Below are 18,195 nucleotides of genomic sequence, written 5' to 3'. Positions count from 1 at the left end.
AGTGTGTTATAAGGGGCTCTGTCTGCACTTGCTATCCTCGGTCACGCTTTGGTTTGCTTTATGATATCCGGGCCGTGCCAAGTCGAGTGTAAGCCGAAGGGCAACGGTGATATACTGCCTTGTTATCAGCTAGTAGGTACAGTATCAGTAGATTGCAAGTATAGCCTCACACCGAGGCCGAATGACGTGACGGAGATAAGTCCACCAACAGGACCCCATTTCCTGGACCCCTGCTTCGCATCTCTCGGCTATTACTGAGAATTGCCTGACCCAGTCGACAAGCACTATAGTGTACTTTAGATTAACTGCACGATGCCGAACCCCGGGAAGATGACCACCGACTGCCCCTCGATCACGTCTTTTCCCACCTATAAAGCCCTAAGTGATGCCGTCAGCAACAAACAGCCCGGCCGTAGCTATCTGACATTTTCCTTTTTGCTTGCACTTGGCAATCTACCCCTCCATTTTCTTCCCAAGCTCTCGAAAAACACCGACCACAATGGGCTCCATCCAACCCTCCGAGCAAAAGGACCTGGTCCTGCCTCCACGACCCCCCAACCTGCCGCACCCGGAATACCGCACTCCGCGCGGCGTCTCCCCGCTGGACTCGGTGCGCGCCGCCGGCCTGCAATACCCTAACTACACCCCCTTCAAGCTTCCCAATCTGACCATCCAACCCTTCACCGACCGCGGCCTCTCCTCCTCCCCAAACAAGCAGGACCTCCTCTCCGCCGCGACCGAAATCATCCACCTCACCCCCGAAATCGGGACGGAACTCACCGGCCTGCAGCTCACCCAGCTGACGGATGTGCAGAAGAACGACCTCGCGCGGCTGGTCGCTGAGCGCGGGGTCGTCTTCTTCCGGGATCAAAACATGGACGTGCACGAGCAGATCGCCTTCGGGGCGTACTTTGGGGACCTGCATATCCACCAGATGGCCGGCATCATCCCGGACCTGCCGTGGGTGCACCCCATCCACAAGGACGAGACGGCGGTCAACGGCCGGAGTCATCAGATCTGGCATTCCGATGTCAGTTACGAGTTGCAGCCGCCCGGATTGACGATGTTGAAGATGGATACGCTGCCTAAAGCGGGACCGGGCGGGGAGGAGACTGGTGGTGATACGATCTGGGCGAGTGGGTATGCTTTGTATGAATGTGAGTTTTCCTCCATCTTGATATGGTGTGGAGAGTGAGTGAGGGGTTGAGTGGCAAGGGGATTGGGGAGATGCTAACTGGCGAGCATGACAGCTCTATCGCCCAAACTGCGCGCCTTCCTGGAGACGCTCGAGGCCAAGCATAGCGGGCTGGAGCAGGCGGAGAAAGCCCTGCGGACGAGTGGATGTCTCCGGAGGGATCCTATCGAGACTAATGTGAGTGTTCAAGCCTCCGGAACTCTAGGTAACAAAAGTACTGTCCAATGGCTAATTCGTGGGTCAATGCCAGCACCCCGTAGTCCGCACGCATCCAGTGACCGGCTGGAAGACGCTGTACGTCAACGAGAACTTCACCAAGGAGATTGTCGGCCTCGAGAAGCGCATCGGCGATGGCATTCTGGATAACCTCTATCGCACCGTGGCGGAGGGGTACGAGTTCCAGGTGCGCTGGAAGTGGTCCAAGAACGCGGTGGCCATCTGGGATAATCGCGCCACTTTTCATACGGGGATTTTCGATTACTGTGAGTCATTCTGCTGTCGCTGCTATCGCGTGGTGAATCTGTTAGATGGAGGAGTGGACGAGAGTGCTAATGTTCTGCAACTGATAGTTCCCCATCTTCGGCATGGGCTGCGGGTTGCGCCGCAGGCTGAGACGCCGTATTTCGATCCCAAGTCCAAGACCAGGAAGGAGGCGCTTGCGGAGGAGAAGGGCAAGAAGGCGTGATTGGAGAGGACACTGAGAGTATACGTGGGCTGTGCAAACAGGATTTAGTCCGTGGTGTGGTCGGTAGAATACAAAAATACAATTGCTTTTCTTTCATTGACATCAGATCACGTACTGCAATATCCAACGAGAAATGTCTTTATCAAGTTAGTCCATGTGAAGCTCATTCGCCTAAACCTGCAGACCACCCCAGCTGCAGGCACCACTTCCCCTAGTCCAACCATTCCACCGTAGGTAATATAGCTGCAGGATTGTTTAAATTAAACCATGATCACGTCAATCTTCTGCAGTCCCTCGCCATGCTCCTCTGCCCCTGGTCCTGAAGACACGCTTCAGGTATAAAAGGGCATCCATAACCCCTAAAGTCCTACCTCCAGACAAGCACCAGCATCATCACAATGCTTCTTCTCTCCTCCCTAGTCCTCGCTGGCCTAGCAGCCGGCCAGCTGATCGGCCCCGTGGGTCCCACCACCGACCTCTCCCTCAAGACCCACGAGTGCAGCATCCTCGACTACGGCGCCGTCGCCGACAACAGCACCGACATCGCCACCGCGCTCGAGACCACCTTCACCGAGTGCGTGCTCCCCAACCCGGGCAGTCGACTGATCGTCCCCGAGGGGAACTATCTGATCGAGCGCGGGGTGGTGCTCAGCAACGCGACCAACTGGGCGTTCCAGCTGGATGGGCTAATCACCGCCGCCTACGGGGGCAACTGGACCATTGAACGTGCGTTGATCCTCCAGGGCTATGCCGGCGTGGACGTGCTCAATTCCACCATCAACGGTGAGGGTGACCAGAAGTTCTTGCTAGATGTGCTTGTTATTGTGAATGGTATGTCTTTTCCTTTCCCCCCTCTCGGTTGCTTTTTTCGGGTTTTTTTTGTTATGTGCTGATGAATGAGGCAGCTGTCGATTTCGAGTTCTACTCGTCCAACGGACTGGGAGCAATCCAGGGCCAGGGATACATCTATCGGAATCTCAACAAGTAAGTTTACTGTTGCAGTCATTCGTGCAGATCCGGGTGCTAATGAACAACTGCAGCACCGATCGCCCCCGGCTCGTGCGAGTCGTTTCGGCCATCAATGCCACCGTCCACGACTTGATCCTGGTCGACAGCCCTAAGTTCCACTTTGTGCTGGACTTTGGCGTGAACGTCGAGGTCTACCACTTGACGATCCGCGGGGCGAACCTGGGCAGTTACGACGGCATCGATGCTATCGGTACTAACTACTGGATCCATGACAATGAGGTTTGTTTTCTTGTTCAGCCCGTTCCCCTGCTTGCCTTGCTGATGATGTTCATGATGGGTAGGTCACCAACCGCGACGAATGCGTCTCCGTCAAGAGTCCCTCCCACCACGCCCTGGTCGAGAACCTGGTTTGCAACCAGGCCGGCTCGGGAATTTCCATTGGCAGCTTGAACGTCTCTGCCGAGATCTCCAATATCGTCAGTTCCCGCCCCATCCTTACTTGTTAGTAGGTCTCAGTATGAGCTTCCGCTGACCGAAGTGAAGGTCGCCAAAAACATCAGCATCATCCAAGGCAACAACATCGCCTTCATCAAGACTTACCCCGGCGGCTCCGGCTACGTCACCAACGTCACCTTCGAGAACTTCCGGTCCAAGGCCAGTCTGTACGGATTAAGCGTCAACCAGTACTGGCAGAATACCTTCGAGCCGGACACGGGAGCGGTGGCGTTGAGCAACCTGGTGTTCAAGAACTTTTCAGGTCCGTCGCTACCTCCCACTGCACAACTTTCCACAATTGTAGCCACCTATACCGGATACTAACGGCAAACGTAGGCTCCGTCGCCCAAGGCACCGTCCGCCCGCCCCTCTACCTCATCGCCAACGACCTCACGTACGCCACGAACGTCACGATCGAGGATTTCACCGTCTGGACCGAGACCGGCACCACCGTGCTGAACAAGATCAACAACGTCTTTGGTACGGGGGATGATTCCTACGGCGCAAACGACGGGATCAAGTCCCTCGCGCCCGGGGCAACCCCCACCACGTACACAAGCACGTACACCATCACGGCGTCGCCGACGGGGTGGACGGCCCCCGCGTCGCCGACCTGGGCGGTGCCGAGTACGGGCTATGGAAGTAAGTCTTCCCTCTTCTTCCAGTTCATTTAAGGCCTTTCCCCCCCCTTTGTGGGCTGGAGCAATGCGTAGTAAAGTTGGACGATAATGGCTAATCTGACGCCCCTGGACAGCTGCGTCGCCGATTCCGGTGTACACTCCCAAGCCGTTGTGGAGGCCTGGCGGTGTGGATTATGATCTGCACTACTGGGGGAGCTTTTAGAGGGATGAGACATGACTTCGGGAGTGTTCGAATTCCGGAGCATAGATCAATATAGAGAGAATCCACCCCGCGATTCGGTTGACGATACTCGGGGATGATTTCACTCTAGAATCACTAGAACTGATCGCTTTCTCTTGGAAATCTTCCGACTTGAACCGGCCCCTGCCGCGCTGCGTCGGCTCTCAGGTAGTGCCTCAGATAGCCTCACGTAAATAAACCGAATGCACCATTTATCCACGTTTTCCATCACCGTCCTTCCATTGGAACCGCAGTACATAGGGTATCCATGTTCTCTCACCAACACCATTGAGCTTGCTCCTATGCAGTCGCTGGTCGTCGATGCGCCGCTGGCCATCGGTGGACGAAGGCGGGGTAAATGGCCAAGCTCAGGTGACACCATAGAAGGTGTTTCACGTCCGGCTCGACGCCCTGGGAGATTGCATAGAGCCAGCAGAGGGAGGAGATCAAGATTCCGGTGACCGCGAGGCGGGCGACGAGGGGGCTGGAATTCATAGTTTCAGGAAATTATGATGCGATGGTGGGGGTGGAAAGATTGACTGGAAGTCTATAGACTGAAATGCAAAAGGGAGGAACGATTTTTGGGTCGTAGAAAACTTTGCTTAACAGACGTGTCCAGCTCGGGCTGCCGAACGTGGAGAGGAGACTCGCCGCCTAGATATTCGTCGGATATCGTGGGATGTTGTTATGTCTCACTATAGTTCTCTAGCTTCAAGTAGCCTCTCATTTAGCTTCTCGCAGTATCCTCGGCTTGCTGTCAACCCATACATGGACCCACTTTTTCCGAGCGATTTTCTAGCCCTTCAGAACGCCGTGTGAATCAGTAGAAGCACAGGATGAGCTGAGCTCTCGCTTTTCCAATCAACGACAGTCGAGTACCACTGGTCTAAAGGGTTTAGAGTCTTAATCCAAGGGCAAGTGTACAGTGCCTGGGTATATCGTTGAGGGTGTAATACGTGATGTTGTTTGTTAAGAAAGCACCAAAGGTTCACCTACAAGCACAAGCTTTCGTTGTTTTGATTTTGTTCACCTGGACTCAAGGAAGAGGACCCGCCCGATCTCAGCCCAGAGTTAGGGCTTGCGCCAACTCCGAGGTCCCTTTATCATCTTGCCCATTGCTCCTCGGCTCCGAATCCACCAAATCTTCCGCGTACATATAAAACAACTGGGATCCTCAATCTTGTCAACACCTAAGAGAACATCATTCGAGCGATTCTATAAAGATGGCTTCAACAAGTCAACTTCTTTGGTCAGGTCAACCCTTGACTATTCCAGTAAACTCATGGTTCATAGGTACTTCAGTCCCAGAGGGGCCCGGAACCTCACCGAACTCCGCCGAGTTTCGACGCTCCAATCCCTGCTGCCCCCACCGGCCACCGATTGACTGGTGACCATCGACCCTGAAAGAAGGCCAAGATGGCGCTTACTTAGGTGCTTACATGCGAGTTGTTCAAATGAACTCACCCTACAGGTTCAATGCCATCACCCTACAGGCGCAATGCCAAGCTGACTTCGCACGCCGCCAACCTATGCATTTTCCTGTTCGGGCTTGGAGTTTTCCCTCGACTATCATCTGACCCTTTAGCCCCTGCAAAGACTTTCTTTGTATGACTTGGGCAAGTAGATCAATCTATCACGGATGCGTGTTCTATCTCGACGCGCGATTGGCTCATGGAGGATGTAGGGGTTTGGGGTCTGGCAGTGGACCTAGAGGAGGGTCAATCCTTGCCATGCGTTGAGGTAATGGAACAACCATATGGACAGAACTGCCCTAGGTGAGAGCATGGCAGCAGCCCCATCGAATCAACCGTTAAGTGTTTGTTGAAATACAAAGCAGAGTCGTCGCGTGTTGAGAACAGGCCACAGGCTGAAACACCCTCAACTCGAGAGCAGACGGGAATCTCAATTCCTCTTGAATATAAACCGAAAATATCTAGAAATCACAGCCAAGAATACATTGCTTTCTCGCATTCATCTGTACAACCAACCCAACCCAAACCATCCCCACTACCACTTACTCCACCGTCAACCCCTCCACCCCCACCAACTCCGCCTCGCGATTCAACGCCTCGATCTCCGCCTTCGCAAACGGAATCCCCTCCTGCAGCCTCCTCTCGCGCATCTCCAACTCAATCTCACCGGGATAATAGATCCTGTCCACGCCCTGCATCTTCTGCCCCCCCACGACCCGCTGATACAGATAATCCATGCGCGCCTTAAACTCCTCCAACCCCATAAACAAATCCGGCTTGACGGCCACGATGAAATGCCCCACGTCCGCTTCACGGGAGGGATCATACGGGCCCGTCACATCCCCGGCGAACGCACTCCCCGAGAACACCCCGGAGAAGACATCCATCATGATGGCGAGCGCGGACCCCTTGGGCCCGCCCATGGGCAGCATCACCCCCTCCAACGCCTTGGCCGGATCCGTCGTGCGGTTCCCCTCGGCATCCAGCGCCCAGTCCTCGGGGATCGACTCCCCGCGGCGGAGCGCCTTGTAGATCTTGCCGCGCGCCGCCACGCTGGGGGCCATATCGAGGATGAAGGGCGGAGCGGTGCCGGCCGGCGCGCCGCACGCGATCGGGGACACGCCGAGGAGCTTCTCGCGACTGCCCCAGGCGGGTAGGGCGGGCGAGGAGTTGGTGAAGACCAGACTCATGAGGCCGGCGTCGACGGCCTGCTGCACCAGCCACGCGGACATGCCGAAGTGGTTGCTGTGTTTCACGGAGACGAGGCCGATCCCGAACTCCTGGGCCATGGCGATGGCCCGCGTCATGGCCAGGTGGGCGGCCACGAACCCGAAGGCGTTGTGGCCGTCGACCTGCGCCGCGACGGGCGTAGTCTGCGTCAGGGTGGGCACGGCGCGAGGGTCGAGCACCCCCTGGCGGATCCGCGCCATGTAGCTGGGGATCCGATTGCTGCCGTGCGTGTCGACCCCGCGCAGATCGGCGGCGATCAGGCAGTCGGCGATGGTGGTGGCGTCGGCGGCGGAGACGCCGTTGGCTGTGAGGATGCGGTGCACGCAGGCGGAGAGGGTGGTGTGGGGAATTTTGTGGAGGTCTGTCATTTTGGGCGGTTGTGTTTACGCGTGGTATGGTTTGTGGTTGACGGTCGGTTGAGGAGAGTAGGTGTATGTGTTCAACTGTGGTTAAGTACAGTACTTGGATGGATACTTATTTCAATGCTGCGAGTGAAATGGTCGGATCGTCCCCGCGCGGGCGGATGCCGTCCGAGCTCGGATGGCTTCCGCTGGGCTATGCGGCTTCTGATTGGCTACGGGGTACGGTATCGGCATTGCCTTCTGGTATACTACTCCCTAATAAGTACCTCTATTCCAGCCCTGCACTTTGGACAGTCATTATAAATCTATCCATGTCTAAATTTCACGCTCTCACGATCCCAATGTTATCTACAGCACAGCTCTGACCCTCTCCCCTCCCATCTCCTGCATCATCGACACAATCCTCTCCAGCTCCGGCGCCGACCTCGGCACATCATGTCCAGAGGAATGTACCAGCGACCTCGTCACCCCACTCTCACACAACTGAAACGCCCAACTTGACGCATCCCGCAGCCCCTTCGGCTCATTCCGTCCCCAGACATGCAACGTCGGGATCTGGACCCTCGCCGCCACGACGGGAGGATACAACAGCAGCGGCGTCTCCTCCACGGGCTTATCCAGGAAGAAGCCGCGCGGCTCGCGGGTGATCGGATGCACGCAGTCCAGCAAGCGACTGACGGCCGTCGTCACCGTGCGCAGCCGATCCGGCAACGTGTCCAGCTGCGCGTAGTCGCACGACCGGACCTTGCTCCACTCCTCCGGCCGCAGCCCGGGGTACAATTCCTCGGCAAAGGTGCGGTCGGCCGAGCAGGCGAAAATGCACGAGAAGAAGACGGCGAAGCGGAAGGGGTACTCCGCGGGCGCGGCGCCGACCGCCGCGAAGCCCTCCAGCAGATACGACAGGGCCACGGCGGCCCCGTGGCTGAAGCCCAGGACCCCGTCGAAGGGGCCCTGCGTGCGGATCGTGTGGTCGAGCAGCGTGTACGTGTCCCGGGTCTGGTCCGGGGACATGCTCCGGGCGTAGCAGTTGAACGGGCCGGGGAACTTCTTGGCCAGGCCTGTATTCGCGGTTAGTCTGGAGAATCAACATGGTAGATGGGGTGACTTGCCCACGGCGGGATGACACTCGGTCGGACCGCGCAGGAAGACGAACTTCCAGTCCGGGGGCGCGTGTTGGCGCAACCCCGCCAGTTGCTGGTTCATGCTGGCCGGGTTGGTGCCGTATCCGTGCAGGCAGAGGATCCTCATCGTGGCGGTGGTTTTCGGGGTCAAACAATCTCCCTGCGGTCACCTTGGGCGTCCTGGAGAGAAAAGCCTCGCAACCTTTATAAGTGCTGCGTGGCGAGACTTCAGCCCGGGTCGGCATGAGTTGCCATTTCAGCCTCTCCTGCAGCATCGGCTAAATTGGCCACCCAACTGTAGGCAAAAGAAGCGATACGAACGAGCTCAGCTGAGATCGACCTCATGCTTCTTCAGGTATACTCCATGGACTTTGGGAGTATCGATTCGTCGGCTTGCTGGTCAGATTGCCATCGACTCGTGTGCGACCGGTTTTTCTGCAGGCGATAAGCTCGTCCGCGTCAGCATCGTGTCAGACTATTGTTTGCCCAATGCTGTGGATTCCAAAGCATGACAAAAGCAGGCCAAAGGAAAAGAGAGCTGATGCGGTTTGATAAGAGTCGCATATGTTGATCGGGGTTGTCAGGCTGGTTGTTGTGTTGTGGGGGGATCAGCCGCACGGGGCCCAGTTGGCGGATCAAGTCTCCTCCCACTAAGCTTTCCGACCCAGACAGCGACCTGGTGGGGGATCCCGCTGGGTATGAGGGGTGTCCCGCCCGGGCAACTGGCAAATGAATTCATTGAACTTGTTGATATAGTAAGATAAAGGGGGCAAATCTAGCTTCTAGATGAAGAATACTCTTACGCCTGATATATGAAGCATTCAGATTGCATGCAAAATACTCTCCCAGACCAGCTAGATTATCTCTCAGCGACAGAATCCAAACAAACACCTCTGTTCACTGTTTTGGAGATCCACCTACGCATATCAACACCCGTTTATGCTTAATCGTGGTCAACCAGACCGTAAACCCTACATCCAATCCTCCAAATACTCAACAGAGGTTTGTCAGATCATCATAATAAGCGGCCAAAGAAAGAGTGTCCCCTCCCTCCTCTTCCCGTTACACTCCGACAAGCAGAAAAGATACAATACGCCCCCCAACCCCATCGAAGCCCGATCATAAATCCACATCTACTACAGAAGAGATCATCCAACAACCCCAGCCCACCCAGCCCAAACAACCACTGCACCTACCCAAATTCAACCTCAATCATACCCCAATCATACCCCAAAACCAACTCTAGAGCACTCACCCCCCCCCCCCCCCCCACGCGCCCAGATAAATACCCCGTAACCGAGCCTAGGGCACCCAGCCCATTCATCGCAACCCAATCCTCAATCCCTCATCATTAATTACCCCAATCCTAACCAAACCTCCCTCACCGCTGGGATCCGTATACTCTCCACATCCCGTCCACAAACTCAAGACGACCCCGCACGGCTGCTACTGCCCACAAAATGGTGTATGGTGTACTTACCTAGGGCTGAGATGCTTATCGACTACAGTTCTTTCCTGTTCTACACAACGGTGCTATTGCACCAGGAAGATCGCCACGACAGTACCAAGCACACTACTCCGTAGATCCGGACGACACAGATAAGATATCCCCTTGTCGGACCATAGTTGCATCTATACTGCTTATTTCCATTGGACCGCTACGATGGATGCAGTGGTAAGCGCGGACCCGGTATCTTATACCATACAGGGTGGTTAGCGGATGGGAGGTGGATGGTACCTATAGTGGTGATCTCTGTCGGAACGGGTGGGGAGGAGGGTTTGATGGGATGATGGGGATGGTGTTATGCATGACTTGTGCATAGTATTATGTCATTGTGCATGTGGGGAAGGTGGAAGGATTATGTGGAAGGATGTGGGGAGGAGAGGGAGGTGGATGTGGAGGGATGAGGCGAGGGATCTTGTGTTGGGTCTTGGTGTTTGCGCTTGAGGGTGAGTTGGTGAGGCGAGTATAGTGTTGTTACGGTTAGTTCATGAGGGTTCAATGGTTGCATTACAAAAGTGTTCATGGAGACGGGTATATTTTCTTGTATTCATAAATGTCAATAGTGCTCTGGACACGTAGACTGAAGCTGCTGAGAGGTATGAACTAGGCATTTTATTACAATTGAGGTGAAAGAAGAAGCACTTGTCTTGCGATAGAGCTTCATATGACTAGATCTTATCGCATTGATGTCCCAAATTGAAGTCTACGCTCAACCGTCGCCCTATCTTGCAACTTTCGCCTCACACGAGCGATTCCCGAGTCTAGATGGAAGACACGCAATCCGCCGCTAATTATAGTTCTCTAGGAGTTTGCCCCCGTGGTGCGAATAACTAAATGCTGACAGCCATGCTCAAAGACCCTCCAAAGCTAATCACGGCCAGTCAGCCTTACTGCGAGCATAGTGGGTCTTACAACTACGTACAATCCTATCGTCGCTGGCCCAGAATATACGTATACATCTACGGTGGTGATCCATTACCGGTCCCATTTCGCCCAACCTACACACACATCTGATAATGTAAATGCAATCAATTCTAGGTATCAATCAAACTCTATGAAAAATGCAATGCCCCGCTAAGATAGCCCATCACACCAAGCTGCTGCGCTGCCCATTTATTTGCCAAAGACCTTGAAGCGGTTCTCCAGCGGCGAGAAAGCCTTCTCGCCGGCCGGGGCGGTCGGGGTACCGAAGACCAGCTGGGCGTCGAGCTTCCAGGAGGCGGGGAGGTTCCACTGCTTGGCGACCTGCTCGTCGATCAGGGGGCTGTAGTGCTGGAGGTTGGCGCCGAAGCCCTCGGACTCGAGCGCGGTCCAGACTGGATGGAGGTTAGCGAGGCCCTTCAGGGAAGAATACAGGGTAACCTACTCAGGTACTGGGCCATGGCGTTGGACTCGAGCGCCCAGGGGTTGAAGTTGTCGGCGTAGATGGCGAACTTCTCCTTGATGGGGGCCAGGGACTCGTAGTCGACGAAGAAGAGGACCTGACGGTGTTAGTATGCGTCAAGTCGGCGAGCGACAGGTGGGCAACATACAGTGCCGTAGCCGTTGCGGAAGGCGTTCAGCTTGGGCTTGGTCTGGGTCTCAAAGGTCTCCTTGGGGACGTGGCCGGCGGCGACCAGGCCCTCGAGGGCGCTGATGGCGATGTCCCACAGCTTCTGGTGCTCCTCCTTCAGCAGGAGCACAATACGGCCAGTCTGGGTGTTGAAGGAGCTGGGGGTGTGGAGGACGGCGTGCTGGACGAGCTGCTCGATGGCCTCGTCGGCGATGGGGCTCTCGGCCTTGAGGGTGTAGATGGAGCGGCGGGCCTTGGCCGCCTCCAGGATGGCGGTGGTGGCGGGGTTCTTGAACTCAGCGGCGGTCATTGTGACGGTTGGTCGGGTGAGAAAAACAATTGAAAGGGTATCAAAAGTGCTGTGAGTGATCAATGATTGTGTTGAAAGGAAAATGAAGGGGAGCAGCGACGACGACACCACAACTATATAGGCGATCAAACCGGGCGACCGCCACCACATCTTGTTTTCTGCCGTAATTCCAGCCGAGAATTGTGTGCCTGTCCGGAATGCCGCCCCTCCCCTCCACCTCCCCCCCTGATCCCACGGATTATGCACCAGTTTTTCATCCCCCGGCCCCACCTTATTCAATGCTTATCAAATCGCGGAATCATCCCATGCTGGAACTATCGGAGTAGGTTTTTCCTTGGTCATCGCTGACTGACAACCCCTCCACAATCAGGCAGGATCCCGCAGGTGGAACCTTCCAGACACCCGATCTCCCCACATGGAAGTGCAGACAGAATCGAAGGGAGGTGAATTGGCGCATAGGAATCGATAGATGGTGCATACTCATACATTAGTTGTAGATTATCCAATGGTGGCCAGCCTACCAGGCTTGGTTAGACTTAGGCTGAGGGAAAAGTCCGTCCGATGGCTGCTGCCTGAGGCAGAGATGAATGTCCGTGGCAGTCCCGATGGAGACCTCGGACTCAGGAAACAGCCGCGTCCGTCGCACTAACTACTGATTCCGCCATCTCCTACCATCAATGTCCGGGTCGACCCTTCGATAATTTGTCAGCTTCACCGGAATTTCACATAATCAACATAATCATTGAGGATCTGATAAATAAATCCCTCAGGGGAGGCGCAGATGCATTCACCTCATTGGACCCGAGAGCCGACGGGGTCGGGTTTCTATGGTGCCGGACAAAACGATTATAGCAACAATGGTCAAAGTGCTGCGAAGGGTATAGAACCAGGGCGTACTCGAATCACGAGATGGTCAAGAGACACGGTCCACGAGACCCAAGAAGAAAAAAAGAGCCCAAAACCGATTACCTATATAGAGCACTAAGAAACACCACCAGCAACCACGCTCAGCGGGTACTCGATCCATCCCTGCAACTCCACCGGCAACAACGCCCTCACCCCCGCGACGACATGCTCATCCCACCCTCTCATCAGCCAACACGACTGCATGTACCGGAGTATAATACTCCAATGCGCATACACCACCAGCGCATACGGATCTCTCGCCTCTAACAACGCGATCATCTCCTCTCGCGCCCGATAGATCCACCCCATAGCCAGATGCATTAGATGGATTCCATCCTTGCCTGCGCTGCGGATCGCGTATGCTTCTTTGAGAATGGACCTCAAATCCTCGATCGAGGCTGCATAGACCTCGCAGACGGCGGCATCACTGACCTGCAGCGTGATCCAGGACCGCAGGGCCTGGATCTGCGACAGATGCCGGTCCAGTTCCGTCTGCAGTGCCGGACTGACCTCCTTGATACTGTCGTCGGGGACCGGGGTCAGCACCCCCGTGAAGATGCGTTCATGGTTGGTGGTCAGAATGGACCGCACCCCGCGGAGCAACACCAGCCACTCGGACTGACCACTCTGGCTAAACACAAGGTATTCGCCGATGCGTGGTCCCCGGCCAAAGTAGGCGAGGCAGATCAACGCCGCCGACATGTAGATCAGCTGGCAATTCTCCGAGTTCAGCAACGCCAGCACCGCGGTGACCGACCGCACCCCGAAGGTGAAGTGGTCGTCCGCCTGGGCGAGATACTCAGCCCGTGAGTCGGGGTTCTCAGCCGCCAGATGAAGCGCCGACAGCGAAAGGATGAGATGCAGGATGGAGGGAAAGGAGATCCCCCAGCGTGGCACGTGGTTGGACCAGACACCATGCGTGTCCCCTTTCTCGTCCGCCAGCGTCTTGTAAGTAGTGGTCATGTAGTGGTGATACAGCTTGAGATCCGCGAACGAGATCCCGCCGGGCGGCTGGCTGGCGGCGAGGTCACATTGGGTTCCGGTCGACACCGGCCCCGACCCTCGAGCCTCCGAGCCGGATCTGGATGCTGTAGATGATTCTGTCGGGGTCTCATGTTGGTACCTCGATCGCCGAAAGCGATACTGCCGCGTTGTGGTGCTTGAGGCGGACGGAGCGGCAGCCGGGAGGATGAAGTCGCAGTCGATGGAATGGCGCACACAGGGACCGCACGCGGGCTTTTTCTCATCACACTGTGAGTACTTAGCCCTTGAACGCACCAGCAGCCTTTCGGGGATGAAGCAAGTGAACAAGCGGATCGCAGAAAAGCCCATCTTGTAGTAGACCGATTCTCGTGGACACAGCAGGAGGCAACAACGTAGAGCAGGAGAGACAACGCACCTTCACTCGTCTTCGCTTGCAGTTCTGACATCCCAAGCGAGATTTATTGTGCGATCGCCGAGAGCGTACTCGTGTTGAACCTGACTCGTCCATGACGAGGCATGCATGCAGTGGCGGGAGGAGTATTGTACGTGAATCGTATTCGTTTCCTTTTCACCGAGTTGGGGGAAGAAGGGTCTGACTTGTCGCCTCAGGCACCAAGGTGTAATTCATCACGTGTGTGCATCACTTGGGCCGGCTAAATTTAGCTTTGCAGACTCCTGGTGGAACACATGGTTGCCTAACCCGTGGTTTCACATTGATGACCATGCATGCAAGCATGAGGTGAAACAGGAGGGCCATCGCTGTTGGCGTCTCACCCTGAGCATCCCCTGCACTTACTGCAAAGCACCAGTGCAAGTCTCACAGAACTCTTATCTTATCGAGTTCCGGGATCCGATCCGATTACGGCGCCATGCTCGACTAATCCAACCAATGACATTACTGCCCGCAGGGATATCATCACGACATGGAAAGCACCATTGCAGTAATCGAGGGGTCGAATGCGATATATTAATGCATTGCCTTCTCCATTGCGGCACCACGTCCTCTCCTCGAAGTTTCCAGACTCAGAGTCATCGTCTCGGCTGCAACCATGGGCAACAACATCTCCTACACCACGAGCGAGACCCATCTCCCCATCCCGAACACCGAGCTGACAATTAAGGGCCTGCAAAATGGCACGCAGTCTCGACGATTTACCGGTATCCCCTACGCCCAACCACCAGTGGGACCTCTGCGCTGGCGCAAACCCCAGCCCTTGTCCCTGTCGCAATTAGCCCAAGAATCATCGACCTTCGACGCCACGACCTTCGGCCCCGTCTGTCCACAAGCCAACTACTCCAAGTCTGTCAGCGAACACGTTCCAGTGCACACCTACAGCGAAGATTGCCTTCGCCTGAACATCTGGACGCCCGTGCCCGACCCCGCAACCCCGAACAAGAAGTACCCGGTCATGATCTGGTTCCACGGCGGGTGGTTCCAGGTCGGGGACCCCAGCCAGGAATTCGGCATGGATCCGACCGAGCTCATCTCCACAGGCGGTCTGAACTGCGTCTTCGTCGCGGTGGGGTACCGGCTCAACATCTTCGGCTTCCTGGCCGGGGACGCCCTGCGCCAGGAATCTGGCGGTCGGGAGGTCGGGAATTACGGTCTCTGGGACCAACGGCTGGCGATCGAGTGGGTGCATGAGAACATCGAACACTTCGGGGGCGATCCCGAGAACCTCATCCTGTCCGGGCGGAGCGCGGGGGCGTACGCGGTGCAAGCGCAGGTGTTGTTTGACTTCCGCGGCGGGCCGGACGTGATCGACGCCCGGTCGCGGGATTGCTTTCGGCGGCTGGTTATGTACTCCAACGCCATCCCGACCCAGCCCAAGACCCCCGAGGACTGCCAGGCGCAGTTCGATGAAGTGTGCACGTACTTCGGAATCGGGACGGAGGTCTCCGGCGAGCAGAAGCTGGCGCGCCTGCGCGGGATCGAGGCCAAGGTGCTGTGCGACGCCATCATGAAGCTTGAGCACCACACCTTTCGAGCGGTCACGGATGGCGTCTTCATCCAACCGGGGATCTTCGAGTACTTCCGGGACGGCTCGTTCGCGGCCGAGTTCAAGAGACGGAGTCTGCGCTTGTTCATCGGCGAGGTGCGCGACGAGAACACCCTCTACGCGGTGACGAACAGCCCGGACCCCAATCGGGAGTCGTTCCGGCTGCAGGTGGAGAATTATTATTCGCCGGCCACGACGGAGAGGTTGCTGCGGCAATATGAGCTGCCTCCGACGGATAAGAAGGAAGAGTGGCAGGCGGTATTTGGGAACCTCATCGCCGATGGCCAGGTGCGGGCGCCGTCACGGTTTCTGGTAAAGAATTTGCTGGACCATGGCGTGGGTATCGACAACGTCTGGCGCTATCTGATTGCCTACCGGCTATCGTTCATCACGGAAAAGGTCGCCCCGGCGTCGTTCGGAGTCAGCCATGCGATGGACAGGCCGATCTGGAAGTAAGTCTTTCCCGCACTCATGTAGTCACGTCTTATTGACCGAGTTAGCTACTCGATAATGCACGGCCCGACCCCGGAGGAGAAAGTGTTGCTGGATACTTGGATCCGGGACCTGGCTGCTTTCGTGAACAACGAGGAGGGTTACTCCTATGGCACACACGTCGCGGATGAGTACAAGGTAATGACTGCCGAGGGCAAGATTGAGATTCAAAAAGATGCCAGGTGGGAGCCTTTGCTCAGACTGATGGATGTTTTCTCTGGGTTGGAGGGGGCTGCCTAGTTTGCCGGTGGGTGGTGGCTTCAGTCTCATCTCCCAAGGGAAATGGCAGCTGACCGCCCGGAGCTCTAGGCAATCAGCCACCGCCCAGCATCAGCAAAATGCTCGCTTTGAGAGCATAATCAGTGCCAGGATCTCAATGAGCTGCGGTTCTGGTCAAGTCAGATAGTCAGCAAGGAAGTGTTCCTATTGTAATTTATCGTAGCCTTGCTAGTCGTCCGCACGGCGGAAGTGCAATCCAGAAATGGAATCAACTACAATAGACTGAGAATAGTTGTAGCAAGCCACTCGAGGCTAGAGTGGAGTATGAGTTCTAAATTCGGCAAATGTTCCCAGATGCCATTCTATAGTCTATCAGTCTAGCTATATACAGATGTATATCTAGGAGAATCATGACGCGCGATGAGGATTTAGGCGCATCCTCGAACAGACAGATCCGACTCTGAACTATTTTTTCTCGTTGGCGAGGACAAAGTGGAAGACACCCGGCGCCTCGCTCTTGCCACTTCCTTTGTCGGACACATAGATGCACTTTCTGAAAGTCGTCATGAGAGAGTACAAGAAGCTCTCCTGCTTCTCCTCGTGGTAGTTGGCGCCGAGCATGGGCTGGATGGCCTTGGTAGCCCTCTCCGCGTGGTAGAAGGGAATGCGGCTGAACAGGTGGTGGACAACGTGATAATCAATGATCTCGTGGAAGAAGTGACGGCCGATAAAGCCAATGCTGCGGTCGATGGTGGCCAGAGCGCCCTTGGTGTAGGTCCAGGTCTCGGCGCTGTAGTGAGGGACGGCAGGGTGGGTGTGCTGGAGGTACGTGATGGCAACTAGTACTGTCAGTTTGCTGGATTGATCAGACACATCATAAGGTGTACTCACTCAGCCAGTGGTGAACCCAGAGGTAGGGGATCACGTATAGGAGAACAACGTTCCAGCCTCCGATCTGGGTAGAGGCATAGTACAGAACAGATCCCATGATGAGCAGACCCAGGTCAGACAGCGCGATGCTGACCCACTGAGCGCGAGTGAAGATAGGGCCGAAGGGGTTGAAGTGGCTGGAGATACCCTTCAGAGGACGGTTCTCGGGCAAACTCTTCGGGCCAGCGGTGACGTTGAGGAAGAGGTACAGCTGCCAGCCCATGAGCTGGTGACCGATGAGCTGGATGAAAGAGACAATCGGGGTCTCCTCAGTCAAGTGCTTCAACTGCTCGATGCGCACGTTCTTCTTCTTGGCCAACTGCGAGTCGGTCCAGGGCACGAAGACGGTATCCTTCTCCATGTGACCGGTGTAGCGGTGATGGCGAGCGTGGGTGATCTTCCAGGAGAAGTAAGGCACCATCAAGAAAGAGTGAAGGGCCCATCCAACGAAGTCATTCAGCTTCTGGTGGCGGGAGAAAGCGCCATGACCGCACTCATGGGCCAAAATCCACAGTCCCGTGCCAACACAGCCCTGGAAGAAGCCATAGACAGCCCAGGCAATGATTCGCAGCTCCAATGTAGGGAGGAGATAGATGTGGAAGGCAGCGTAGGTCAGGATAGCGCAGTAGAGGATGTCACGGGCAACGTAGAGGAGGGAGGTGACGGCCGAGGAGTCGAAGCATTCCTTGGGAATAGCATCTTTGAGGTCTTTCAGGTTGGGGACGGTGTCATCTTCGACTTCCTGTGAAAAGTGTCAATGGTTTTTGTTTTTTCTTTTTGGAAAGCCTACACTTTGGTCAAACATACCACCACCGTCACAATAGGCTCCTTCTTGCGCAATTCGGTCAAAGTCATCTTTGCAGACTATGAATCCCACCAATTTTCAAACACAGAGGGAATTGAATTGT

General features: G+C 55.7%; 8 protein-coding genes across 8 annotated transcripts; 3 read left to right on the top strand and 5 right to left on the bottom strand.

The window, feature by feature from the left end:
* Positions 1–499: 499 nt before the first annotated feature.
* ASPACDRAFT_25643 (TauD/TfdA dioxygenase family protein) lies at positions 500–1,880 on the top strand (the record flags this gene model as incomplete). Its single annotated transcript, XM_020199354.1, has 4 exons — positions 500–1,157; positions 1,251–1,372; positions 1,446–1,677; positions 1,765–1,880. 4 exons carry the CDS (start codon positions 500–502, stop codon positions 1,878–1,880), a joined length of 1,128 nt encoding a protein of 375 aa, XP_020058074.1.
* A 398-nt stretch (positions 1,881–2,278) lies between these two features.
* On the top strand, positions 2,279–4,187 carry ASPACDRAFT_51494 (putative rhamnogalacturonase; the record flags this gene model as incomplete). Its single annotated transcript, XM_020202489.1, has 7 exons — positions 2,279–2,711; positions 2,786–2,864; positions 2,921–3,128; positions 3,191–3,325; positions 3,393–3,606; positions 3,681–3,986; positions 4,099–4,187. 7 exons carry the CDS (start codon positions 2,279–2,281, stop codon positions 4,185–4,187), a joined length of 1,464 nt encoding a protein of 487 aa, XP_020058073.1.
* Positions 4,188–6,144: 1,957 nt separating this feature from the next.
* ASPACDRAFT_1880161 (Ldh family oxidoreductase) lies at positions 6,145–7,351 on the bottom strand. Its single transcript, XM_020198192.1, has one exon. It carries the CDS (start codon positions 7,273–7,275, stop codon positions 6,220–6,222), a length of 1,056 nt encoding a protein of 351 aa, XP_020058072.1. The 5' UTR covers positions 7,276–7,351; the 3' UTR covers positions 6,145–6,219.
* A 184-nt stretch (positions 7,352–7,535) lies between these two features.
* ASPACDRAFT_1887338 (uncharacterized protein) lies at positions 7,536–8,821 on the bottom strand. The gene is made up of 2 exons (XM_020198453.1): positions 8,358–8,821; positions 7,536–8,327 (listed from the first exon to the last, which is right to left on the bottom strand). Exons 1-2 carry the CDS (start codon positions 8,515–8,517, stop codon positions 7,618–7,620), a joined length of 870 nt encoding a protein of 289 aa, XP_020058071.1. The 5' UTR covers positions 8,518–8,821; the 3' UTR covers positions 7,536–7,617.
* Positions 8,822–10,918: 2,097 nt separating this feature from the next.
* On the bottom strand, positions 10,919–12,012 carry ASPACDRAFT_116725 (nitroreductase family protein). The gene is made up of 3 exons (XM_020196009.1): positions 11,427–12,012; positions 11,261–11,375; positions 10,919–11,210 (listed from the first exon to the last, which is right to left on the bottom strand). Exons 1-3 carry the CDS (start codon positions 11,754–11,756, stop codon positions 11,008–11,010), a joined length of 648 nt encoding a protein of 215 aa, XP_020058070.1. The 5' UTR covers positions 11,757–12,012; the 3' UTR covers positions 10,919–11,007.
* A 431-nt stretch (positions 12,013–12,443) lies between these two features.
* ASPACDRAFT_1898935 (Zn(II)2Cys6 transcription factor) lies at positions 12,444–14,297 on the bottom strand. Its single transcript, XM_020198743.1, has 2 exons — positions 14,062–14,297; positions 12,444–13,913 (listed from the first exon to the last, which is right to left on the bottom strand). The coding sequence occupies exons 1-2, from the start codon at positions 14,152–14,154 to the stop codon at positions 12,738–12,740; spliced, it is 1,269 nt and encodes a 422-aa protein (XP_020058069.1). The 5' UTR covers positions 14,155–14,297; the 3' UTR covers positions 12,444–12,737.
* A 680-nt stretch (positions 14,298–14,977) lies between these two features.
* On the top strand, positions 14,978–16,627 carry ASPACDRAFT_77426 (uncharacterized protein). Its single transcript, XM_020204960.1, has 2 exons — positions 14,978–16,098; positions 16,147–16,627. Exons 1-2 carry the CDS (start codon positions 15,056–15,058, stop codon positions 16,376–16,378), a joined length of 1,275 nt encoding a protein of 424 aa, XP_020058068.1. The 5' UTR covers positions 14,978–15,055; the 3' UTR covers positions 16,379–16,627.
* Positions 16,628–16,822: 195 nt separating this feature from the next.
* ASPACDRAFT_26342 (oleate delta-12 desaturase) lies at positions 16,823–18,020 on the bottom strand (the record flags this gene model as incomplete). The annotated part of the gene is made up of 2 exons (XM_020199410.1): positions 16,823–17,196; positions 17,249–18,020. Coding segments are annotated over 2 exons (1,146 nt in total), but the record flags the coding sequence as incomplete, so codon positions are not given.
* Between the last annotated feature and the right edge of the window lie 175 nt (positions 18,021–18,195).

This window comes from Aspergillus aculeatus (assembly GCF_001890905.1).
Source record: "Aspergillus aculeatus ATCC 16872 unplaced genomic scaffold ASPACscaffold_5, whole genome shotgun sequence".
NCBI classification, from domain to species: Eukaryota; Fungi; Ascomycota; class Eurotiomycetes; order Eurotiales; family Aspergillaceae; genus Aspergillus; species Aspergillus aculeatus.
Note: the sequence above shows the minus strand (reverse complement) of the source record. Positions and strands in the feature narration are given on the sequence as shown.